The 27,037-nt window shown below is 40.5% G+C and overlaps 1 protein-coding gene across 3 annotated transcripts in view; it reads right to left on the bottom strand.

Moving 5' to 3' along the window:
• Nucleotides 1–27,037, bottom strand: part of MTHFD1L (methylenetetrahydrofolate dehydrogenase (NADP+ dependent) 1 like) — a 1,484,080-nt gene that overhangs the window by 1,241,236 nt on the left and 215,807 nt on the right. Inside the window, exon 7 of one of the 3 annotated variants that reach the window (XM_069234289.1) lies at nt 1,182–1,318. In XM_069234289.1, the coding sequence (XP_069090390.1) occupies nt 1,182–1,318 (137 nt within the window). Of the gene's footprint in view, nt 1–1,181; nt 1,322–27,037 lie in introns of those variants that run through there. The other 2 variants (XM_069234288.1, XM_069234290.1) reach the window with 2 other exon arrangements.

Here is a 27,037-nt window from a genome sequence, read left to right on the forward strand (position 1 = left end):
CCTTTTGGATGAAGGTGTGGCATCGATCTTATAAAATATCTAGATCAGCTTCTACCACACAGTCACTTTTCTTTCTTTATCACAGACTTTACTTTACCCCTTCTACTATAGCAAAATTTTCTGTATCCTCCACTTCAAATTGCTGGTCCTGCGATAGCCCAAAGGGAGATCTTATGCATATCCTTTTTTAATGTCCTCCTAATGTCTCTTTTTGGAGAAAAAAGTTTGGTGTCAGCTTACCTGCGTTTTTCATTTGCAAACCAATTATCTCCGTTGGTGCTTTTTCTAGGTAGTCTCTCTGCTGACATTGTTTCAGATGATGATAATTTAAATTTGCTGGATCTCATGTTAGCTTTAGCCTTTCAACAAATTACTCTCAATTGGAAAAATTCATCCAACATTTCCTATAAGGCTTGGTGGAATAATGTTTGCCACTACCATAGACTAGATATTGCTTTTACCTCTTTATGCTGCCCTTCCATAAATAGAGATTTGTATTGGTTACCTTTGACTGATTATCTTTATGCTGTTGCTTGTAATTCTACTAATTGTACATTATCTGAGAATTTTAAGCCACCATGAATTCTTTATTTTCTCTGTTCTTGAGTGAATTTTAATTTAGCTTAAATTTATGCTTTATTGAATTACTTTTTTCTTTTATTTAGCTGTTGAAGATCCAATGTATCTTTCGCATTGTAAATGGTCTTGTTACGTTTTCATTGTTTCGTCCCCATGTTATACTTTTAAAATGTTAAACAGCTTTTACAATTCTTTTTAAAATTATATCATTATCATTGTGACATATCTTGTGTTAGTATGTAACCCATATGCATTTTGAGTTTAATAAAGCTGATTTACCTCAAGAAGTGCAATGACATCGTTGCGCTGGATTTTTAATTTGATGATAAAAATGAGCTTTTTCAAGCAACACTTGCCTAAATACTTTAGCTCTACCATTTTTCTGAAATCACTTAATAGGAGACCTATTTGCCTTGTTTTTCATTTTGCACAAAACACAGCATGCCAAAACTTTTAACAAACTTGCCTCGTGCCTTGAGCTGAAAAGCACAAAGTTATTTGTACTGGTGGAAAACACGATTTAAACAAGCTCTTTATTGTATATATATATATTTTTTTTAAATGCTTTACGAAACAGTGGTAAGGTTCATCCAAAACAGTACCTTATTCTGCAGACGCGGCACTTGCCACTGGCAACTCATCGTCATGGCACCTTTCCTCTGTAGAAGGCACAGCAAAACCGCTTCCAAGGGTCCAGGAGCTCCAACTATCAACACTTTCTTCCCATCGAGATCAGTACCTGCTTGACAACAAGAAAGGAGACAATTACTTCAAACTCCATCAAACCCTAAACTCCTTTTACATTATAAATAGGAGGAAGCGTGCGAACAGCCTGCAAACAGGACCTGTAGGCTAATTTATAAATATCCCTGCTCTGCGCCAAATGCAGTGTGTCTTGGTTGATTAAAGGGACTACAGATGAAAAAATGAACAGTACAGTTGAAGTTTGTTTTGGTTTTGCGATACCATGCTGCGTAACCAAATGATGCTCAAGTTATTGAGCCAGGAAGGAGTCTGGGGCTGCTTAATAGAAAGCTTGCTTTTAAGTTCTTGCTTTTCTCTTCAAGGGTGACCTACAGTGCTTAATTTATAAATAAAAACATGCCGGTACCCAAAGCCCTCCTCTTAAACACAGGGCTGCTGCAATGACATGTGCGAACACGGAGCTTACTCCCATTGTGAATTTCTTTTCGTTTTTCTCTTCCTCAGTCTTTCCCACGTGTCTTTTTTGTGCAGTAAATGCTTGAAGCAAAAAAACATAAGTGCCGGCCCTCAAAAGTAGGTACTGGTGCTCCGCACTGGAAACAAAAAGCACAAATTAAGCACTGGTGACCTGACATCTTTGTTCCTTATGGGTTTTGGTCCTCCAGTGGGTCTGAATTTACCTGAAAACTACAATGCTAACTGGAGCTAAACCAGCTGATTATGATGCATTGCATTCTAAATGTTACAGTTGGTAGTGTAGCGCCTTCCCCAGCCTGGGTATCTGCCAATGACTATGCCACACACCGAGCTATAAATCACATCTTTATTCCTCTGTGTCTACCTCTGAACTCCAACATTCTAAACCAAGCTTTCAACAGATTCTATTCTAGCAATTATGTCACATTGATACAGAGTCTGCTGGAAGCCAGAAAGGTTCAGATCTAAATCATGCAAGACACTACAGGAAGTGAAGGATGGATATGCCTGTACTAAATGATACACTAGAAAGCATTTCAAACAACCTACAATGTGTGTGCTTCTCTCCACCAAAAATGGCAGGGCAAATTAAAAATTAAAATCAAACAGTGTACCTTACATTTTAAACATCCCCAATTCCTACACACAATAAAGAAGTATACCAACATAATATATGGACTTCTGATGTTGAACTTTAACCATAATAACTGTGTTAAATGTAAAATCCTCATCTTGCAGAAGTTCAGAACTTCAAAGGCCATCACCCAGTCACAGACAAAAGCTAATTCAGTCACATTTCAATTCCAAAACCCGCACAAGGAATACCAGTTGATTGATAATATTTGTACCTGCAAAGGATGGGAAATCTAAAACCTCAATAAAAATGTGTGAAAAAAGGAATATCATTTAATAGATAGTCTAATAAAACTTCTCATCCTACTAGTTGGCATAGGTGCCCTTTTTGAGCAAGACATGTTCCATGGGGATGATTTGCAATTAGCATACCCAATGACGACAAAAAATAAAACATCAAAAAGACAACCTGTCTGACCCCCTGCATAATGGGCACTACCTTCAGAACAACATTGAAGACTATCTCAGGGAACATTTTCTAGGTTAGGCTACACTTTTAGAAAAATGATTCCATCTATTGAGAGAGATCGAATTTTACTAATAGATTAGTACCATAGAAGTTAGCACATGGTGACTTACAAATCTTCATTTAAAAGGTTAACAGAGAAATTAACATGGAAATGTAAAATGTGCATGTTTCATTTATGGTGGACAATGTGGCCTCCACTTGTATTTGACATCAGGTTTTAACATGAAAGATATTGTGCATTTACATTTGAAGGAATTATTGATTAGAATTAACTTTGAAAGTATTACTTTTAGGAGAAATAGTAGAAATGAAGCATACTGAGAGTACTAAATGAACATTAATTAATCATACTTATATTGACTCAAATTACTAACATGAGTTACATGTGTGCAGAAAAATAAATGCACGTTCAAAAATTGTTCTAATATGTCGGAAATAATCTTTGCAATTAAATTAAATAATTTAGCTTTGCTTATTTGATTCAAATTGTAAGGTGCACAATAGGATTTATGTGTTTTAATTGTATTAACATGCATTTAAGTTTTCTTAGCTAGACTAGGCCTGAAGATTCATTTTTGCTGCCTTCGAGGAAAATTACTTGTTTTGTTATGGGCGAGCGCAAAGCGCTCCGTCCATAAAGTAATCTCTCTTTGGGCTTCAAACCACGCCCAAGTCACCTCAGTCTCTTTCATTGGTCCCTGGGCTTGCTCTTTAAAATCAGCTTGCTTTCATTTGTGAAAGGCATGCATACGTCATGCCTTTTCCGGTGCTTAGCTCGCCTATGCAGCACTGGTAAACTACTAGAAACATATGAGGCTCAATGTTTTGAGCCTGGTTTCTGGACTACTTTATCTGTTAACTTTCCCTGCAGTGCGATCACGCTGCATTTTACATAGCGCAAACGTGCTGTGTTTTTTTTTCTTTTAATTTGTGTGGCAAGTAAAGTTAGGTTAGCAGTTTACAAATAGCTCCAACTTGAGCAAATGTGAGCCCCGTTGCATTGAAAATGCTTGTTTCTGTTCCCTCTGGCCTGAATTAATCCCATAGGTTGCTAATGTGATGTTGAATGTCCTATTGTATTGAAGACGGAGAACATGTTTCAGTCTTAACTAAGTAACAATATTTGTTCAAGCTGTCGAACAAGACAGGATGTCTTATTAGTTTCATGTGAGAATTGTTCAGCTCATCCTGTGTATCGTGAGAAAGATCCAGAAGTAACAATCAACTAGAAAATGTAATATTTCAGAGGAATTGTATGAATTCATTAAGAGGACAATGCTTTTTTCTGAGAAAATCCAGAAAAGTTGCAACCTTGATGGTGTCAGTGGCTACCATTGGATGCTGAAACATGTGCATAAGGTGAGCCCATCTGGAAGACCAATCGAAAACCCAAGGATATTTCTATTTAGTGAGGGACTTTAGAAAGTCTAGTCGGTCTACTCCTGCTTTGAGTCTGCTGCTGTCTGCAGAAGCCTAAGAGCTCTTCTTGGGTGTTCATGCTGTCAACTGCCTATCCCGCTCCAAATTTCCTGCCATAATTAGCCTTTATGAGTTTCCTTTTAGTCTTAATTGCCCCATTTGCTTATGCTACTTTGTACAAATATGCCCAACTTAATTCTGAACTGCTGCCTTGTCTTGTGTGCAGCCCTGTTCTGCACTGTCCTAATGTTGATGTCTACGGATGTCACGAGAAGGTGAAAGCTCTATTTGATGAGACTTTCCCATCTGCTGTCCCATGAGCAGAGGTATAAACTAAATGTGATTTGTTTCCTTTACAGCTTAGATAATTACACCAGCATATTTCTATAGTGAGTTACCCTAGTTACATGATTTTTCCACATTCTTTTTGTCTTTTTGTTTTTCCCCCCCATGTGTTAGTCCGTTTCCACACATGCAAGCCCGAATTTGTGTTAGAGATAAGGATGGCCCAGCTCTGAAACTAATTTATTAACTGAATGATGATTTACTGATAACCTCTGCTTTAAAATTTCAAATTAATGTGCATATTGTAGTTTTGCTAATTTATTTCATTCTTTTGGTGTGTCTAATGGCATTGATGGTTAGTAGACTTAGGCCCTCATTACAACCTCGGTGGGCTTTCCTAAAGACCGCCGAGGCTGCGGGTGCCAGAATACCGCCATTGCTGGCGGTATGTCTGGCTCCCTATTTCAACTTTTCCGCTGGGCCAGCGGATGGTAATTGCCGGCCAAGCGGAAAAGTCACATCAACATTGCTTCCGGCTCATAATAGAGCCGGCGGCAATGCTGATGTGCAGTGGGCGAAACTCGGGCAGTGAAATGCGCGATGGGTCTATGCCTGGGGGCCCCTGCACTGCCCATGCCAAGTGCATGGGCAGTGCCGGGGCCCCCAGGGGCACCCCGAGTCCCCTTACCGCCAGCCTGTCCATGGTGGTGTTTACCGCCATGGACAGGCTGGCGGTGAGGGGAGTCGAAATCCCCAGGTCAGCGCTGCTTGCAGTGCTGCCCTAGCGGATTACGACTGCCCCGGCGGTGCTACTGTGGCAGAACCGCTGATTTCAAAATAAGGTGACTAGTACCGTCAGCCTGTTGGTGGTGCTAACGCCACTATAGCCCTGGCGGTCACTCTTTAATGTTCTGGTCAGCCAAGGTTTTTCATGTATGTCTATAATTTAACCCCTTCACTGCCAGGCCTTTTCCCCCTCAGGTGGCAAGCCTTTTTTTTTTAGCTATTTGGAGCAGTTCGCGCTTAGGCCCTCATAACTTTTTGTTCACATAAGCTACCCACGCCAAATTTGCGTCCTTTTTTTTCCAACATCCTGGGGATTCTAGAGGTACCCAGACTTTGTGGGTTCCCCAGAAGGAGGCCAAGAAATTAGCCAAAATACAGTGAAAATTTCGTTTTTTTCAAAAAAATGGGAAAAAGGGGCTGCAGAAGGCGGCTTGTGGTTTTTTTCCCTGAAAATGGCATCAACAAACGGTTTGCGGTGCTAAAATCACCAGCTTCCCAGCTTTCAGGAACAGGCAGACTTGAATCAGACAACCCAATTTTTCAACACAATTTTGGCATTTTACTGGGACATACCCCATTTTTACGATTTTTTATGCTTTCAGCCTCCTTCCAGTCAGTGACAGAAATGGGCATGAAACCAATGCTGGATCCCAGAAACCGCAACATTTCTGAAAAGTAGACAAAATTCTGAATTCAGCAAGGGGTAATTTGTGTAGATCCCACAAGGGTTTCCTACAGAAAATAACAAATGAAAAAACTAAATATTGAAATTGAGGTGAAAAAATCTGCAATGTTTAACGTTTTCCTGCAATGTTAGATTTTTGAAAGCAATATACCGTTACGTCTGCTGGACTCTTCTGGTTGCGGGGATATATAGGCTTTGTAGGTTCATCAAGAACTCTAGGTACCCAGAGCCAATAAATGACCTGCACCCTGCAGTGGGTTTTCATTCTATACCGGGTATACAGCAATTAATTTGCTGAAAAATAAAGAGTAAAAAATAGCTATCAAGAAAACCTTTGTATTTCCAAAATGGGCACAAGATAAGGTGTTGAGGAGCAGTGGTTATTTGCACATCTCTGAATTCCGGGGTGCCCATACTAGCATGTGAATTACAGGGCATTTCTCAAATAGATGTCTTTTTTACACACTCTCTTATATTTGGAAGGAAAAAATGTAGAGAAAGACAAGGGGCAATAACACTTGTTTTGCTATTCTATGTTCCCCCAAGTCTCCCGATAAAAATGATACCTCACTTGTGTGGGTAGGCCTAGCGCCCGCGACAGGAAATGCCCCAAAAAGCAACGTGGACACATCACTTTTTTTTTAAAAGAAAACAGAGGTGTTTTTTGCCAAGTGCCTACCTGTAGATTTTGGCCTCTAGCTCAGCCGGCACCTAGGGAAACCTACCAAACCTGTGCACTTTTGAAAACTAGAGACCTAGGGGAATCCAAGATGGGGTGACTTGTGGGGCTCTGACCAGGTTATGTTACCCAGAATCCTTTGCAAACCACAAAACGTGGCCCAAAAAACACATTTTCCTCTCATTTCGGTGACAGAAAGTTCTGGAGTTTGAGAGGAGCCACAAATGTCCTTCCACCCAGCGTTCCCCCCCAAGTCTCCCGATAAAAATGGTACCTCACTTGTGTGGGTGGGCCTAGCGCCCACGAAAGGAAAGGGCCCAAAACGCAACGTGGACACATCACATAGTTTCACAGAAAACAGAGGTGTTTTTTGCAAAGTGCCTACCTGTGGATTTTGGCCTCTAGCTCAGCCGGCCCCAGGTTGGGCAGAAATGGCCTAAAATAAATGTCCCTCCACCCACCCACCCCCACCCCGGGGAGCGACCCTTGCCTAAGGGGTAGCTCCCCATCTCTTAAAAAAAAAAAATAATAAATTGCCCTGGCGCCTAGAGGTTTCTGACCCCCTGGGGGCAGATCGGCCTAATTAAAATAGGCTTATCTGCACCTGTGGGGGGCACAAATGGCATAAATATAATTTGCCCCCTATGGGAGCGACCCTTGCCTAAGGGGTCGCTCCCCACACCTAAAACAAAAAAAAAACAACAAAAAAAAATGTATCCCTGGTGCATAGAGGTTTCTGCCCCCCCCTGGGGGCAGAAAAGGCCTTAAAAAAAAATGCCCCCCCGGGAGCGACCCTTGCCCAAGGGCTCGCTCCCTTATGCCAATTAAAAAAAATTAAACATCCCTGGTGTCTAGTGGGCGTTTCAAAAGCCGGATTGCAAGCAATCCGGCTTTTGAAACGCTTGGAGAGACTTCAAAGGGAAGGAAATACATTTCCTTCCCTTTGAAGCCTCTCTGGGCCACACCCACGTGATCCAAAGAGAAATGCAAAGCATTTCTCTTTCGATCGTGCTGGAAGCTAAGCCTCCAGCGCGATGGGGGGAGGCTCTGATTGTCAGCATGCGCTGATGTCACGTGGGGGGGGGGGGGTCGGGGGCGCTTCCCCCGAGGGCCGGTTGCAGGATGTAATGGTTACGTCCATGGCGCCACACGGGCGCTGCCATGGACGTAACCATTACGTCCATGGCGGGGAAGGGGTTAATTTTGAGCACCATATACATTACATGACTTTTGGGATTGTACTAAAGCTTTGAAACTTTATTCAGTTTGGAGTTTGATTTGGTGTTTACATTGTTTATGGTGTCTAGAATTGTTTACAGTTTTTATGTTATTGATGTGTGTTGAATGAATCCGACTACCACACTCCTCAATGAGTCCCAATATCCAGTCGGCTTTAATGGTGGGATAAGATATGGTGTCTCACCAGAGCACTTGTAGTTTCTGAACCCAAGGCGGGAAGAAGACCTCTGTGGGCACTCCAGCATTTTTTGGTAGCAGAGGTATGGTTTGCTTATGAAGAGGGAAGTCAGAATTTGTCCATATTGTGAGTTGTTCTTGGTGAAGCGTAGGGGTTGATGACATTTCAGCATTGTGTTACAAGCTTAAGGTACGTGTTTTGAGTACAGTTTGCACATGCAATGCTCTTGGTCAAAATTGAAGTGAAGTGTCTGAAGTGAGTAGGGACTTTGCGTACTCCAGGTAAGAGTGGGGAGTTGGCATACCCCAAGGGAATGTTGCACTTTGTGCTAAACAAATTGGCCACATGGTTGTTGTTGTTGTTTACGGGTCTTGCGAGGCTTAATACTCCGGAGTAGCTCACAAGTGTATGAAGACACTTGGTTAATTTATTGTCTGCAGTGAGGTGTTGATCAATTGAGTGCTGTCGACAAAACCAGTAGCTTCCATGAGTGTATGAGTTGTTGGTTGGCATTAGGTGAATCCTGAGTGCACAGGGAGAATCTGTATCAACCGGAGTGAGATTGGAGGGTCAAATCTTAGTTGGGCATGTGCGAAAGCCACAGCCAGACGTGAAGCTGTACAGCTTTCAGAGCATTTAAATCCTACTCGTAGTGAGCACACAGGTTTGGTTTTTGTGCTTGCAATATTTGCATTTTAGGTGTTTACTTGAGAGGTGCATGAGATGGCTCTAAAATGAGTTGCAGTTGCAGAGTGCAGAGTGTGTGATTTCATTTGGTATATGCTGGGACTGTTCAGTTGGTAAGAAAAGCAGTGCATGGATTGGTGGACAAGACTGCGCTGCTATATGTTGAGAACAGCTTGTGAAAAGGTTTGTGGGATTATAAATTACTTCCTGGTTTCACAGAATTTGTGTTTGTGAATTAGATTTGTATAAAAAAAATGAAGTTTTTTAAAGCTTTAAGGAGTGCGCTGAGAGGAGATGTCTTTAGTCCAGTTAGAGAGGGTGAACATATTCCACCTGGGGGACCATCAGCTTTTGAAGTAATGGAGGAAGAAGGAGTTTCAGCATGTCTTTGGGTAAATCAATGGTGTAAAACAACTGAGAAGTAAGGTAAATTAGCTTTTCCCTGTTACAGAACTTTTAATTCAAGAGTATTAGAGAATTTGAGGGGATTGTGTCAGGAGTCGAAACCCCTTCCTAGACCTGCACAGTTTGGAACACTTGACATTTGGGAATTAGTTGTGAGGCAGAAAGAGGCTCAGAAATTTGAAAGGAGAATGAGGAAAGCCGAAAAGACGTTGGCAGAAGCTAGATGGGATGAGGAGCAGAGAATGTGGAGAGCAGATACACTACATGCAGTAAAGGTATTCCCAGCAATTACACAGGAAGGTGGTGGAAGTTTTAAATCTAAAGCCAAAAAGAAATCTGAAGACGATCCAGAATAGAAGTTAGAAGAAAACAAAAAGGTAGCAGACACCAAAAACGATTCAGAGGGTGAATTTATAATTCAGTTGCTGCAGAATTGCTCCCACCGTATAATGCAGCTGAATCAGTTAATCAGAATATACTCCAGAGTATAACCACAGCCCCAGTTACACAAAGCAAGGTTCAGATGACCCTAAACATCCCTACTGCTAATGTTGCACAGGTGCCAGTGGTTTATCGGACAGTTCCAATTGTTAATACAGCCCAGAATGTCATGGTTCCAGTTATGCCACAGCCCATTCAGAATTCAGGAATGACCCATTTTGAGTCTGCACCTAATGTAAAGAGACCTGCACAGGTTGTAAACCAGAGGCAGACAATGCCCAGAATGTTGTCCCAAATCAGTCAAATCATACTTTTGAAATAGTATTAGCTGGTCAATGTGTGGTGAATCCATGTTAGTTCCCCACAAGGCTCAGGAATCAGCTTAGCCATCAGCTTGCAGGCCTGTTGCCCTTTTTACCGGCTAACCTTTTACAAACATAGCATGCTCTGTTTCATCACATTTATTTCATTATTTCTTTTAGCACTTTGCAGTTGCGGACATTTTATAAGAAATGTTTTGCTTATCAGTGCAGCTCTGAGAAGGCGTCATTATCAGTGATGTACGTAGGTACTGTCATCATGTCCTTTTCTCACTTACATTTGACAGGAACATAATGCGCCCTGGTTAGGGATTTATGTAATTGCCATAATACATAAATATGTATATTTACAAATGCAGCAAGATATGCCAGAAGCAAAACACTTACACACGTGACAAAACAAATATGGTCAACAGAATAATTACTGGTGCCATCGGGTTTACCTATGTCACCTTCATTAAAGGTGACATAGGTACCCATAGCAAACAACTCATGTTTGTACTCAAACCCAGAACAACGTTTTGCACCCACAGAAAAGATTGTGACCGCTGCACAGATGGTTGTCATGAAGGAGAGGTCACTTGCCCAAGGGAAACTCATTATTGTTGTTACCCTGGTGCCGGCCTTAGAGGCCGTCAGCAAAGCAAGCATTCCTAACACTACAACATTGCATCCACGTTGGATGCAATGGGCATCCTCCCTGACTGCCACTGATGCCGACTACATCTTTGACCCAAAACTTCAAACAGTAATTTCTCCAGTACAAACAGTAGCCCGTACCTACTAACATCTTGCCACTTGACAGATACCAAACTGTCATTTACACTGATGGTTCAGCACAACCAGCTGTAGCTACAAAACATCAATAATCAGCCGCTTGCACAGCTGTGAATGGAGTGATGAAGGATGGTGTATTTCACCCTCAACAAACCTACACTCAGTCCCTGGGGGAATGTACCACTCAGTTGGCTGAGCTTAAAGCTCTTATCCTGGCACTGGAAAATCCAGAACAGCTCACATTGATTGTGTGGGATTTGTACTATTTTGTCCAGTCCTACAATCATTATCTCAATCATTGTCAGCTGAACGGATTCAGAGACTCAAAGGGGAATACCATAAAACACAGAACTGTGTGTGAGAGGATGGCTGATCTAAAGGATAAGCTACCAGATGCTCATGTAGTATATACACTGGGCCATCAATGTGTAGGAGTACACGTAGGAAACAGTTTGGCTGATGAAGCTGCCAAATATGCAGTAGCTACGGCTTCTGTTGCTGCAGTGACTCATTCTCATACACAACTGGATAATGAGATTTAGGTTGCTGTGAAAGTTTCGGCTGAGGGCAAGCCTCTTCCATCCCTGCAAAAGATTCCTACCATATCAGTGCTCAGAATCCTGCTGCCTTTACGACAATTCCTGGGGTGGGAGATCCAGTGATCGTCAAATAAGACCTGAGATTAAATCTCAAAGGAGCGCATGAGGGTGTCGCATTTGCTCATGCTGGTGTGGCGGCCACAATATCAGTTTTACAGAAAAGTTTCTGGTGGCCGGGTCTATAGAAACAAAACAAACAATACATTCTTTGCTGTGATATTTGCCAGTAAATAAAGGGCTCCAATATCAAATGCCCACTGCGACATCCCTCTTAGTGTCCAATAGGCCACTACAATGTGTGTATCGGTGTATACAAATACAATTTAGTCACTGTTGATTCTTTTTCTAGATTTCAGTGGGTATGGCCACAGCGGTTGACTGATGCTCAAACTGTTATTAAAGACTTGCTGGTCTTTATCAGTACATATGAGGTTGTAGCACTCCACTCAGACCAGGGCCCTGCTTTTGCCTCTATGGCATTCAGGGACACCATGAGGACGATGGGTGCTGAACTCCATGACTCTTCCCCATATTATCCAGAGGGTAATTCTGTTGTAGAGAGGAGGAATCGTGACCTAACGCAGTCCTTAGCAGCAAGAGTAATAAAGTCAGGCCGTAGCTGGGTTCATCACTTATATGTGGTCTAGACAGCAATGAATAATATGCCAAGATGGCCCTTGGGGGGACGCACTCCTTGCGAGGTCCTCTTTGGGATACCTATGTACGCTCCAGATGTAGATGGCCCTGGTATGGCGGCAGCAGACACCATTCGACAAATGAATGTCTCACTGTCTTACAGGAACTTCAACAATTTTGTGATATTTTATTCATCAGTGCCTCCACCTTAGGACTAAGGGACTTATCCACAACATCTACAGGCTAGATTCTTAAAGGTGGGGATCTGGTTCATGATAAAGTTGCCGTGAAGAAGGAATTCGGCTTATCCTAAAGAGCACTGGTGGGAATTCAAGGCACCAGAACTGTCCTATCACCGCTACCAGGTTCCAAAGGGAACATATTTGTCTTCATTAACAACCTAAAATTGCACCATGTGGCCAATCCTGCACAGTAGACCCTGCAGTTCCTTATTACTCCAATGCAACACAAACTGACAACATAGTCTATTATTAACCTCCACGGGAAGTGGATCCATCCACCAGCTCTGCATCCGATCCTGTGTTTTCACAGACTGCTTCTGGTTACTTCATCGACCAAGATGACTTTTCTTCAACTTCAACTACATCTGCAACTGAAACTCTTTCAAAGACACATAAGCTTTACATATGGCTTAAGAATAACTATTTTGTCCATCCATGGTATTATCTGCGGATACTACTGACATTGCTTGCCTTTCTGTTGTGGATTGGTTTTGTGACTGTTTTCTTTCTCTTGATAATTGTGCATTATCTTCCTGAAAGCTCTGCTCTTGAGCCAGTGGATGAAGTTTTAACACCATATCTCTCTTCACATAAGGTCTGAAGAGACTTATCCCTTTGGAACATTTCAGCAGTACCAATTCCTGAAGAGATTGTTTGGGATAAAGTACCAATTGACATGTATGGACCTAGTGAGGTTATCCAAATTCTTTATGTATTTAAAAGTTCAATGACTGATGCAATTACACCTGGTGTTGTTTCCTATGACTGGGATGTTAAAACAGTTGATTCTATACTTTCAGAATTGCAGGATTATATTGTATTTGAAAGTGAAGATGTGTACAGAAACACAGTGAATTATGGGAAAATGTTCTGTTGTCATTATTGGGGACATTACTTACTGCACCGAGGTAACAGCCATGAGCAGTATTTAATTACACAGAATGGGAACATTGTTCAACTCCATCTGTGGGGAGCCCCAAAACGTACGTGGATACATTTTCATATTTCTCTGGGCTTGACGCTACAAATGCAGCATCATTATTTTAAATTACCTCTTTCTGAAATGCAGAAATTTTTGCAAACCTACACCATATTAATCTATTCAGATTCTTTTGTTTCCCCGCTTGCTATTGAAGGTTATAAATACTGGAAGAACACTATTGATGTGAAGCGTGCATAGGCAACATGAGATTGGCAAAGTCCGGGTTCGGAGGCTTTGTTTAGAGCATGCCTTATTCCTGTACAAATGATATTTTTAAACAATAGGCCGGCAAACATCCTGTTTAGGATTAGGAAAAATAAAATAAATTAATGCACCCAGTATCCCCCACACCAGCCAAATTCACCAATTGGCAAAAATACTTAAATGTCACAGAAAAAGAACTGAATGATTGGGTCCAGAATGGGACCTTTAATTCTATACTTTCAGGTCCCAGTGAGTGGTTATTGTGGCCTTTGGACACAAATTGATGTCAGGCACGTTTTGTTACTTTCTCAGGGGGTTTCAGGGCCAGACCCTTGCTTTGTCTCATGTGAACACTGTGGTATAGTTACTGCATTCAGTGTGGGAAAGCTTTGCCAACAATGGTTACACACTAACACCTTAGCAGCAGTTAAAGAGGATCTTAGGGCCATATGTATGAACACATTTTCCCAAAGACACAAAATGGGTAAAACCCTTTGCTACATCTGGCCCTTAGTCTCTTACCAGAGGAAGTAAACTTGCAGGATTTCTTGCTAGGTCCAAGAAAACCCCACTGTAAACGATTCCTGTATACCATATACAACGAGACCTGAAAGCTTTGTCAAATGGAAGCAGCTGCACAGTTAAGGCAGATAGATTAGAAAAATATGGGAAAGGCTTTAGCTGTTGATGATAATGGCATGAACACTGCCCACCTGCATATATATATATATATATATATATATATATATATATATATATATACATATATATATATATATACACACACACACACACACAATTATATCGTCTCATCTGTGATTTACATTATTCAGAATGACATGTCCCTTTTACAACATGGGCAAAGTCTGCTTCGTTCCATCATGCAGTTGGGTTGGACATTGCAGATTCTGAGAAGTGTCAGACTCCCTTGGCAATACGTAAACAGTAGTGAATTGTTTGCTGCTTTTAATTTGTCCAGGGAGCAACAGATGATGGCTAAAAAGGAAACAAGTTACACCATGCTTAACACTGAAAAGTTAGAAAAGCTGCTTTCACTGTAGCAGAGACACCATAAACAAAACAGTATGGTTAGTACATGGGGCTATAAATCTGCTGATTTACACCTTTCATTTCACAAACGTTTATGAAACATTTTGCTGTGGGCAGATACGAGCGGCTAAGAGATAGCTATATTAAGCAAGAATGGGAGTTGCCTTTTGAGTTCTAATGTATGAACGGCGAAACAGAGGTCTTTCTGAGTGAGACTACTGTTAGTCATTTAATGATTTGCAAGCAGATGTTCCTTCACAGCTTTTGTAATGCAGAGGTCATGAACCTCACATGCTTCCTGAAGGGTACTCCCGTCTTTGATTCTTCCAGCATTTCAGACACTTTCGAATGGAAGATATGTGGTTCTGAATGATTGGAGTTGCTGCGTAATGAGGCAGGGGATTGCCTATACAATTTTAGTTTCTCAAATGGAAACTTGCTGCGGCCATGTTTTATTCCCCTCCCCCCCAACAAGAGATAAAGGTAGCATTCATGTGGCCTCGCATTGCTACTGTTAAAGTAAATTTCGACAAGCTGAGCAGACTAAAGGGGCTTTTGTTAAAAAAAAAAAAAAGTGCTGTTGACATCGCCCAATGAAACATACAGTCTCCAGAAAGTTAGATCATCAGCCGAGATACAATCCTTATTAAATAAAGGGCTAATGTTTCCACCAAATCAAACAACTTTGTCAGGACCAGATGCACTGACAATTCCTGTGACAATAATGCCCAGGGTAATAATGAGTGGTCCACAGATTCCAAATCAGATATCGGCAATTAACTCTCCTTTTGGGATTAATGCAGAAATTAAGAGACTGAGCATTAAGGTGCCAGCCATGACCCCTATGATTTCTTTTGGTTTTAACCAGATATTTGATAAAGCAAGTCCACTGATTGATGTCACATGCCCCCCATACTCAACAGGCTCATTTGTATTCACTAAGGAGCAGTCTATAAGAATGTTCTGTAATCACCCACAGCCCATATCTCGGAGCAATAACATTAGTTTATGAGGGTTATAAGAACAACAATTAACCAAATTGTTGGACAGTCTAAATGAAGAGTCAGGTTTTAAAAACACCCCATTGGGAGAAAAGACATTGAATACGGCTAGACCAGGGGTCTCCAACCTTTTCTGTAATGAGAGCTAGTTACATTCAATGAAATAGATGCCCAGCAATTAATACTAGTGTTTTAACAGGGACCATATCAGACACATTAAAGTGGTGGACACCATGTGCAAGGTACCAGCAGTGATCACCTCATTTCATCAGGCATATTTGCCAGCAATAACATAAAAAAAGGCTTTGTCAATGTGGAATGCCTCTACATGCATAATGCACAACAGCCATAGCTGCAGTGCCCCTGGCACCAAGTTAATACTATAATTAATATGTCTCCCTAAAGCCATATGATTTATCACTCAAATATCAGCTTTAAATATATTTTGGAAATTCAACTATTTTTCTAAAAATATTAACCTGAGCTCTTGAGTTCTGAGAATACATAATTCTCTTCATGTTTTTCAAATGTTGTTTACATATATTAATTAATCCAAGCAAAAGCTTCTAATTTAGTAGGTTGGTTTACACACAGGAGAGCAACTTATAGGTAGCTGAAGTACTACAAGTAGCTCACGAGCAACTCACTGGAGAAGCCTGGGCTAGACTAAAACTGGAATTAAATGAAGTGATTGAGGGAACACTTGCATTAGACAGATTGGATTCTTACAATGAAAAACGGCTTGCACTTTACATGCAAGGTTGTTACTCTTTGTGCAGAACAGATTTATGAACAATTATCTAATTTAGCTGAGAAATATGACATTTAGCTGAGTAAAAACAAACAGCTATAGAGAAATTACAGATTAGAATTTAAGAGACTGCAAATCACCTAGAATGAAAATTCATAATAAAGAATTGATTCATAGCATTCAAACATGGGGAGGATTAGATAAATGGGAAGGCAGATAGGCATAGAGAACAGAAGAAAAAGCCGAATGCATCTTCAAAAGTGTACAGCAGGCTGAGGGAGCCGAAAAATGATGCCAATGAGAGAAATTTCAGGGGGGAATTTTGTTTATGTCCCATGGAGCAGAAGTGACATACTGTCATTTCCAAATGATTACTCAAAGTTGAGGGAGAAACCAGTGGAGTGGTACCGGCAAACAGAGATGTTTGTTAAGCTTGCAAAGGGCCTGTGGGAAGATCTAAACACTTTATTTGAAATTGTGGCTACAGCAGATTTGTGGGTCAAACGTAAGTGTTGATTGGCCAACGCGTGAGCCGCCAAAGGATCCAATAACCGGTGCGCCGCCTGAAGGGGTGATGAAAAGCTACTACAAGGTGACTGAATTTTTGAAGACTAGAGCTTCCCTCAAAGATGTTGATTGGCAAAGAATTGACAGGACAACTCAAGAGACAAAGGAGTCATGCTAGTTACGAGAGGTTGTTACAAGCATTCAAGCAGTACAGTGGCACAGAGATTATTGAACCGAGAGATATGATCAATTTTGTGTTCAGATTTGTTCAAGGATTGAAACTTGAAATTAGCAACATGATTCAGAATCATTTGATTTGCTGGTAGGGAAAACCAATTGATGAAGTAGTGCATTACGCAAAGTACTGTAGTGACGGTGATGCAAATCAAGTCTGTCCATGCAGCAAGTATGCAATGATCACAAGGAATGGTGAATGCCGGAGGAATGCAGGGAGCCCAATAGCAGGGCAATACTGTGCCTCAATTCAGAGGTAGAGGAGTGGGGATTCAGGTAGGTCTGAATGTTAATATTGCTGATGTTCAAAACATGAAGAGAATGCTTCCTTGTCATGTGTGCAGCAACGTCGGACATTGGAAACAGGAGTTTTCCTATGATAATGTAAATCCATTTAGGGCAGAATGGTGGTGTTGCGCAGATGGTTGATAGTCACTTACAAAATCAAAGAGTTCAAAGGCCCTGAAATCAAAACATGAGTGTTTCAACAGGAGCAGTACAAATGCAAGCTCCACATCAACAAGTACAACTTCCTAAACAGCAAATACAAGCCACCCAGCAAATGTAAATTCCAAAAGCCCGGATGGCACAGCAACAGGTAATGGTTCCTCAGCAGAACGCGAACTAAAGAACAAATGCAAATGTAAATCAGTTAATCACACAATACCCATTGATAGATTTCAGTGATGAATTGAGTGAAGAATATAGGAGTGAGAGTTCAGAAGAGGAAGAATGTGTGTTGGCTGCTGCACTGAAGGTAGATCAGTATGGTACTTATGTAAATGTGAGTGTCATGGGTCATGATGTTTCATTCCGGGTTGACACTGGAGCAACTTGTTCCACTGTCAGATCTGTAGAAGAGACTTACTATGCAAACTAAAATGCTCCATCACTTGTAATCATGAATGGATAGCAATTCAGATAAATAGTGATGATGAAACTTCCAGTCAAATTGATGAGATGTATCCTCTCATTGCATTGTTTCCTGCCATGACAGTCAGAGACCTACCTGATGAATTACAAGGCATGGTAATGATGAGAGTTTGGGATCTCTACAGAAAGGATTTTGCACTAACACAAGGTGCCGAACCAGTCAAAGTGATAGAAAGTCAAATGCAGTCTTTCCCAAAACACCACAGAATAACATGACCCCCAGAAGTAATTAAAGGAATTACTCCAATAATTACAGACTTTTTTCAGCAGGGAGTTCTAAAAGAAGTGATGGGTAGCCCATGTAATTCTCTATTATAGGATTGCGAAAGTTAAATGGGAAATACTGCACAGTTCAGGGTTTAACAAAGGTGAACATAATTGTAGTATCCTGTTGTCCTGTGGTGCAGAATCCAGCAGTAATTTTATTCCAGGTTCCATATGAAGCAGAATGGTTTTCAGTTGATTATTGCAGGCATTCTTCTTGGTGCCCTTACATGAGGATAGTCAATTCCTCTTCTCATTCAGATTCGGCAACCATGTGTATTCATGGTGCCGTACTGCACAGGGGGTTTCAGAATCTCTGTCCATTTTTAATCAGATTTTGAGGAAGAATTTAGAGCCCTTAAGCATGACATTTCAGTCTGCCTTAGTGCAATACATTGATTATCTGATGGTTGGATCTAATACAAGAGAAGCATGCAGACAAGATACCATAGCATTGTTGAATAATTTGGGCAAAAACAGACAATGTTTCACCAACCAAATTACAGCATTGTCAGAAGAAAGTAAAGTATTTAGGTCACCAAATTGAGAAAGGTGCAAGGAAAGTGTCCAGAGAGTGAGTTGCGGCTATTATGCAGATGAATACCCAGTTACACATAGATGTCAGAATGTTTTTGGGCATGGTGAGCTACTGTCGCCAATGGATCCCATATGTTCAATAATTTCCAAACCACTGCAGAAGCTAACTCGCAAAGAAGTTACAGACCCAGTTCCCTTTAACGAAGAATGTATGAAAGCTTTTAATGAGTTGAGTGTTTGTGTAGAGCTCCAGCCTTAGGAATGCCTTATCACATGAAAAGTTTTTCACCATTTTGTTATGAACGAGATGGTTGTGCTCTTTCTGTTTTGACACAGTTGCATGGAGGAACGAACAGACCTGTGGCATGTTTTTCCGCCACATTTGATTCCATCGCTGCAGCTTTACCCGACTGTTTAAAAGCCATGGCTGCTGCTGGTGTAAGCATAGGTCAATGCAAAGGCATTATGATGGGACACCCTTTAACTGTTTATGTCACACATTCAGTTGAGGTTCTTTGAACACTAACAAAGACCCAATATTTGACCAGTGTCTATCACCAGTTCAGAGTTATTGATTCTTGGTTCCATAAATTTGACGATTAAGATATGTTCTGTACTAAGCCCAGCTACGTTGTTCTCTGTTAATGATGCTAATGAAATGGAATGTGACTGCTTCGATGTCACTGAACTTTGCACCAAACCCAGACCTGATCAGGATACTCCTTTTGAAGAGTATGATCAAGTTGTATTTGTTGAAGGCTCCTGTTTTAGAGACAACAAAGGTACTCTGAGACCTGGTTATGCAGTCTGCACTCTCAGAGTAGCCAAAGACTCATGGCTTCAAGGAGTTGTTCCTGCCCAAGTCGCCGAATTGGTTGCTGTTATAAGAGCATGCTGAGTATCAGAGCAGTTGAAAGTGACAATATTCACAGATAGTCAATACACATTTGGTGCTGTGCATGACTTTGGGCACTTATAGCACCAGAGAGATTCCATGACTTATTCATGATCACCCATTTGAAATGGTGAAATAATTAATAATTTGTTGAATGATTTACAGTTTGCAGTTGTAAAGGGTATAGCCCACCAAAAGTCAAATAATATTGTGCACTCCATTATGCCACCTTCTATGAAGAGTGTGGAGCGGTGGAAGTGACACCAGTGAGACAAGTCAAAGTTTCTTGAGGTCAGTGGTTGATATCTGGGATGAAATCAAGAGGCTGCAGGATGAGGCAACAGAGGAAGAACACAGAGGTTGGATAAAAGCAGGTTGTGTTCAAAGAAAGGAAGAAGTCTGGATTTCAGGTAAAGGAAAAGTTATGTTGCCAGATTGTTTGTTGACTTCTATGGCTAGATAATACCACGGTCATGTTCATCTCTGCAGAGATGCAGTGAGTCACACATTCAAACAGGCATGGTACAACCCCAGATTTAGGATGATTGCAGAAGCAGTATGTCACAGGTGTGTTGCATGTTAACAAATGGATGTAGGAAAATGCACAGTGGTTAATTTGAGCCACATAGGCAGATCTGGAGGCCCATTTAACAGAATGCCACTTGATTTTATTGAGATGCCTGCTTGCAATGGATGGAGGTATGTACTGGTTGTTGTGTGTGCCTTTTCCCATTGGATAAAGGCCTATCCAACATGTAGGAATGACAGTTTTACTGTAGCTAAGCTGCTTCTCAAGGGAATTAATACCAAGGTTTGGTTTCCTGACTTCTTTGGAATCAGATCGAGGAACTCAATTTAATAATGAGATCATAAAATTGTTGTGAGCAGCATTGAACATTGAGCTAAAATTACACTACAGTTAGAGGCCAGAGGCATCTGGATAGGTGGAAAAGATGAATGGAACACTGAAAGCTCGATTGGCAAAGGTTTGTGCTTTTACCATGTTGAAATGGCCTGATGCATTGACACTTGTCCTGATGAGCATGTGAAGCATCCCTGACAGGAAAACAGGACTGTCACCGCACAAAACCCTTATGGGGCGTGCAATGAGATTACCAGCAGTACCTGCAAATGCATTTGTGAACATAACAGGTGACTTAATGCTGGATTATAGCAAAGGTCTGGCTGATGTGGTTCACTTTTTCGTCTCATCGGGTTGAAGCAGCAACAGTTCAGACAGCGCAAGAAAAGTGGCAGAGCTTGAAGGCTGGGGATTGGGTTGTTATTTTTTAAAAAGAGGCATGTGAGGAAGACTTGTCTAGAGCCAAGGTGGAAAGGACCATATCAAGTTATCTTGGTGACAACAACTGCTGTGAAGTACGCTGGTCTTCAGAAGTGGATTCATGCAAGCCACACACAAAGTTCTGAGTCTCTTGAAAGTACAGAGTTCTATTCCCTAAGAGTGAAGCAGAAGAAGGGGTTCAGATTAATCAACCTGTGGCTGAAACAGCTCATGCAAAATGAGCAAAACGCAAGCATTCTAAATGCAGACAAAGATGCAGGAGAGCAAAGCCAACTGACTTCTGCCAACACAGCAAACATTGTGAACCCAGTTGCACCCAAAAGGAAAACTGTAAAAGGAGATCAATGGCCTGCAGCCGCACAATAACTGCTTGCTGATAAACTACCAACTACAACTGAAACAGCTGAGGAGTCAAATCAAAGTGAAGATGAAGATGGTGCTGCAAGAAGAACAAGCATTTGCAATGCAACAGGTCTCGCGTTTGCTCAGGTTAGAGCTGATAGCGTTGTAAACTCCTAACCCGACTTTTCACCTATCGGCAAAAGTGCATTTATGTACCTAACCCGAAAAAGTGCAATTAACTGTGTAAAGCGCTCGACTTCTGCCAAGCAAAATCGCGCTAGGAAAATTGAGAAAAAGTAGTCCACGAGCCGGACAGAAAACAGCGAGCCTTGCATGTTTTCTGTACTTGGTCGATGTGCTTGAGGAGGGCTAGCCACCGGAAAAGGCATGACGTATGCATGCCTTCGACTAATGAAAGCAAGCAGATTTTAATAGGCAAGCCCCCAAACCAATGAAAAACACTGACGTGACGTCAACAGGGCTCCGAGCCCTTTTCTAATGCCTAAAGCATCTCGCTGCGATACGCATGCACGAGCGCATGAGACGCAGGCTCGACCCTAATAAAAAGGATGAGTGCCAAGTCGCAAATACTCTTCACCTGAATAGATATATCTTGTCACAAATGAATGGAAGAACGAGTTTATGGCCTTTTGTTTTGACCGTGAGAATTCAGTTAAATATTCTGGAACTTGAAATTGCATTTGAATTTAGTTTAGAAATAACCTTGCCAATTGATCAACAAAGACATTACACTCTGGAAGTTATCAGACTGTGTTTTGTTAAAAACGAACATTCAAATATTTTTGAGAACCTTCTAAATGAAGCTTCATGAACTTTTTGAAGATTGAGAACTGTTATAAATAGTGCAGAAAGACTGACAAGCCGTTTTGAATCTAATTTTTCCTCGCTTTTTGCTTTTACATTTTTCTTTTACTTTTCTGATTCTACAGAAGCCATGAACCCAGGACAGGATAAACACAGTAAATGTAAATATGTGTGCATTGGTTTAGTTATAGTATATATGATTTTGCGCATTTTATTGATCACAGGAATGAGTGTTTCAATGAAAGGAGATATTCAAAGCACAAAGTCCGTGCAGAGAATGACAACATCTGTCCAGGATAAGTTTTATAAGGATGGGGGATAGCTTCACTTAGATGACGCAAAGGGAGATTGGTCTTCCAATGTTTATTATAGCTTGCTGTATGAATACATGGACACAATGAATGTTCATGATTGTTGTGTGTACATAAATTCATCTGTCAGTACAAGAAGGGGTCACCTATCACAGTTTACCATTAACTTATGACATTAGTTGTAGCTTATTAACACGTCTGCACAATCAATAATACATTCAATATTTTTACTCTAACTTTGATTTAGTTTTCTCCTTTGTTCTCATTGATCAGCATTTTAGCAGCATTGCAAAGGTTAAGAACATAGATATAGCAGATGGGTTCTTTGAATCTACATTAACTTTTGGCACAGCGTATGCACACAGGAATAATTTAACATGTCTCCTCACACAGGCAGAAAATGAAAATGTATTAATCAAACTGACGACAGAAGAAAAGCAATGAAAGACAAGAAAGATATGGGTATAGTTTCCAGAAAGAAATCATTTCATAACACCTGCTACACAAGGACGCTTAGCTCTAGACTGGCAACATGTAGGGAAGCTGTGTGTCTATATAGGCTGCAATCGAAAACTGACCATAAGTTTGTAGGATTTTATGCTAAATGGACAAGACCCCGCTGTACTCGGTGTATATTACATCTGTGGAAAGAATCCTTATTACAAGTTACTTAAATGTCGGCATGGCACATGCTATTTAGTAGTGGTTGCTCCGAAAATCTACAAAGTAGAACACATCGACAATCCAGCGGTGTCTGAGAGACATAAAATGAGATTTAAAAGAGGAGCAAGTAGTTCAGAGATTACTGGAGATATTTTTTTTTTTAACTTTTATTCCATCAGTGTGTGCGATACTGAATGAAAAAGAAAAAAGGAAATCAACAACTGTAGATGTCAATTGATTTTTGAGGTGAAATGCTCCTAACGGATACAGAAATGGTTGCGGTAAGATCAATGGTTTTGTAGAATCGCCTTGTGTAAGACATCCTTTTGGCAAAAGAAGACAGTCTATCGAGTTTTAAAGACACAACACTGCTGTACTTACATATCTGATAACAGAAAGGAGATATCTTTTTAATTTTACGAGTATGAAACATGACTTGATAGATCCGAAACAGATTAATATTTGGGAGACAATAGGTGAAAGATTATCTAAAGTAGGATCTTGGGTTGGAGATCTGGGAAATGGATTTGTGAGAATGATCCTGAAACCTTTATTGACTGTGATATTGTGCATAATTTGTGCACTTGGATTTTACTAGGCTTACAATTTCTGGAAAAGACAGAGTACAGAATAAACAGAGGAGGAAAGGAATGATCGAGAATATGATAAACAGATTATCAGACTATGAAGAGAACTGACAATTATCACAGGTCTAGACCTATGCGTTATCAGACTACAGGATTTTGATTTGTCTCATTGCAAATGAGAAAGTTCTTTTGTGACAGCATAAATTGCCATCAGAGGAGCTGAGAGAGATCAAATTTTACTAATACATTAGAGACATAAAAGTTAGCATATGAGGACTTACAAATCTTCTTATAAAAGCCTAAAAATTAAGAAATTAACATGGAAATGTAAAGTGTGCATGATTGAATTATGGTGCACAATATGACCTGCAGTCGTATTTGACATCAAGTTTTTAACATGAAAGATATTGTGCATTTATATTTGAGTGAACTATTAATTAGAATTAACACCGACGGTATTCATTTTAAGGGAAGTAGTAGAAATGAAGCATACTAAGCGTACTAAAAGAACATGAATTGATTGTACATTTATAGAATTAACATGAGTTACATGTGTGCAGAAAAATAAATTCACCTTTGAAAATTGTTCTAACGACATAATATATCTTTGCAATTAAATAATTGACTTATTTGATTCAAATTGTAAGGTGCACAATAGGAATGAATTATGTGTATCAACTGTATTTATTCGCATTTCAGTTTTCTTAGCTAGTCTAGGTCTGAAGATTCATTTTGCTGAAGTAGAGAAAATTACTTGTTTATTCTGCTCCCCCCGATCGGAATTAACCCCCTAGGTTGCTGATGGGATGTTGAATGTCCTACTGTATTGAAGACAGAGAATAAGTTTCAGTGTTCACTAAGTAACAATATTTGTTCTAGCTAGCAACGAGACAGGAAGTCTTATTAGTCTCATGTAAGAATTGTTCAGCTCATCCTGTGTATAGTGAGAAAGGATCCCGAAGTAACAATCAACCAGAAAATTTAATATTTTGGCAGAACTATATAACTTCATTGAGATGACCATGCGTTTTTTCAGAGAAAATCCAGAAAAGTTGCAAACTTGATGGTGTCAGCAGCTACCACTCGATGCTGAAACTTGTGCATTAAGATGAGCCCAATCAAAGACCCATGGATAATTCTAATTAATGGGAGATTTCTGAAAGTCTAGTCGGTCTACTCCTGCTTTGGTTCTGCTGCAGAAGCCTGAGAGCTCTTCTTGGGTGTTCTTGCTGTCACCTCCCATCCCTCTCCAAATATTCTGCCATATTTAGTCTTTATGAGTTTCCTTTTAGTCTTAATTGCCCCATCTGCTTATGCTATTCAATACTACCATGCCCAACTTAATTCCAAACTGCTGACTTGTCCTATGTGCAGCCTGTATTCTGCACTGTCCTGATGCTGTCTGATGTTGCAAGAAGGTGAACGGTCTTTGACTAACTTTCCTGTCTGCTGTCCCATGAAGAGAGGTATAGACTAAATGGGGTTTCTGGTTTCCTTTACAGCTTAGATAATTACTCCAGCACATTTTTATAGTGAGGTACCCTAGTTAGATGATTTTTCCAAATTATTTTTGTCTTTTTCTTTTGTCCCCATGTGTTAGCCCGTTCCCACACATGCAGGTCCAAATTTGTGTTAGACCCTGAATTATGATGATTTACTGATATCATCTGCTTTGAAATCTGAAATTAACCCTTTTGCTGCCAAGCCTTTTCTTTTGGGCTATTTGGGGAACATCACACTTAGGCTTTTGTATAAGCTATCCACGTTACATTTGCGTTCACCCCCCCCCCCCCCCCAACATCCTAGGCATTCTAGAGGTACTCAGAGTTTGTGGGTTCCCCTGGAGGAGACCAAGAAATTAGCCAAAATAAAGCGAACATTTTTTTTTTTTTATTGGAAAAAAGGGCTACAGAAGAAGGCTTGTGGTTCTTTCCCTGAAAATGGCATCAACAAAGGGTTTGGTGTGCTAAAATGACCATCCTCCCAGCTTTCAGGAACAGGTAGACTTGAATCAGAAAACCAAATTTTTCAACCCAATTTTGGCACTTTACTTGGACATACCCCATTTTTACTATTTTTTGTGCTTTTAGTCTCCTTCCAGTTAGTGACAGATATGGGTGTGAAACCAATGCTAAATCCCGGACAGCTAAACATTGATGAAAAGTAGACAATTCTGAATTCAGCAAGGGGTAATTTGTGTAGCTACTACAAGGTTATACTACAGAACAGCTGAAATAAAAAAAGTATTGAAATTGAGGTAAAAAAAAAAAAAAAAAAAAAACACAGCCATTAATTCTCTACGTTTTACTCTAACTTTTTCCTGCGATGTTAGATTTTTGTGAAGCAATATATCGTTACGTCTGCTGGACTCTTCTGGTTGCAGGGGTATATAGGCCCTGTAGGTTCTTCAAGAACCCTAGGTACCCAGAGCCAATAAATGAGCTGCATCTTGCAATGAGTTTTCATTGTATATTGGATATACAGCAATTAATTTGCTGAAATATAAAAAGTGAAAAAAAGGTATCAAGGAAACCTCTGTATTTCCAAAATGGGCACAAGATAAGGCATTGAGAAGCAGTGGTTATTTGCACATCTCTGAATTCCGGGGTCCCCATACTAGCATGTGAATTACAGGGCATTTCTCAAATAGACGTCTTAATTACACACAGTCTTACATTTGGAAGGAAAAATGTAGGGAAAGACAAGGGACACTGAAAACTGATGTATTTTTTGGAAAGTGCCTAGCTGTGGATTTTGATTTCTAGCTCAGCCGGCATCTAGGAAAACCTACAAAACCTGTGCATTTTTTAAAACTAGACACCTAGGGGAATCCAGTATGGGGTGACTCGTGGGGCTCTTGCCAGGTTCTGTTACCCAGAATCCTTTGCAAACTGCAAAATTGAAAAAAAAATGAAAAAAAAAAAAATGAAAATCATTTTCCTCATATTTCGGTGACAGAAAGCTCTGGAATCTGAGAAGAGCCACTAATTTTCTTCACACCCAGCGGTCCCAAGTCTTCCAATAATAATGGTACCTCACTTGTGTGGTTAGGCCTAATGACCGCGAAAGGAAGTGCCCCAAAACACAAAGTGGACACATCAAAATGATCAAATACAAAACTACCTTTTTTTGCGGGGGCACCTGCGTTTTTGATCCTGGGCTCAGCAGCCATATAGGGAAACTTACCAAACCTTGTGTAGGTGGGCCAAGTGCCTGTGACAGGGAAGAGCCAAAAACATGTCAAAATTGAGGGGGAACCAAAGTGGGTCCATTATCGTTGTTTGAAAAAAAACATTTAGGCTGACAAGCGGGGCAGAATTTTTTATCGGTATAGATGACAGTGCTGGTTGGTAGAATTTTGTGGATTCCTGCAGATTCCGGAAGGTTGCATCTTAAAAATGTGAAAA

This window comes from Pleurodeles waltl, chromosome 5 (genome assembly GCF_031143425.1).
Source record: "Pleurodeles waltl isolate 20211129_DDA chromosome 5, aPleWal1.hap1.20221129, whole genome shotgun sequence".
NCBI lineage: Eukaryota > Metazoa > Chordata > Amphibia > Caudata > Salamandridae > Pleurodeles > Pleurodeles waltl.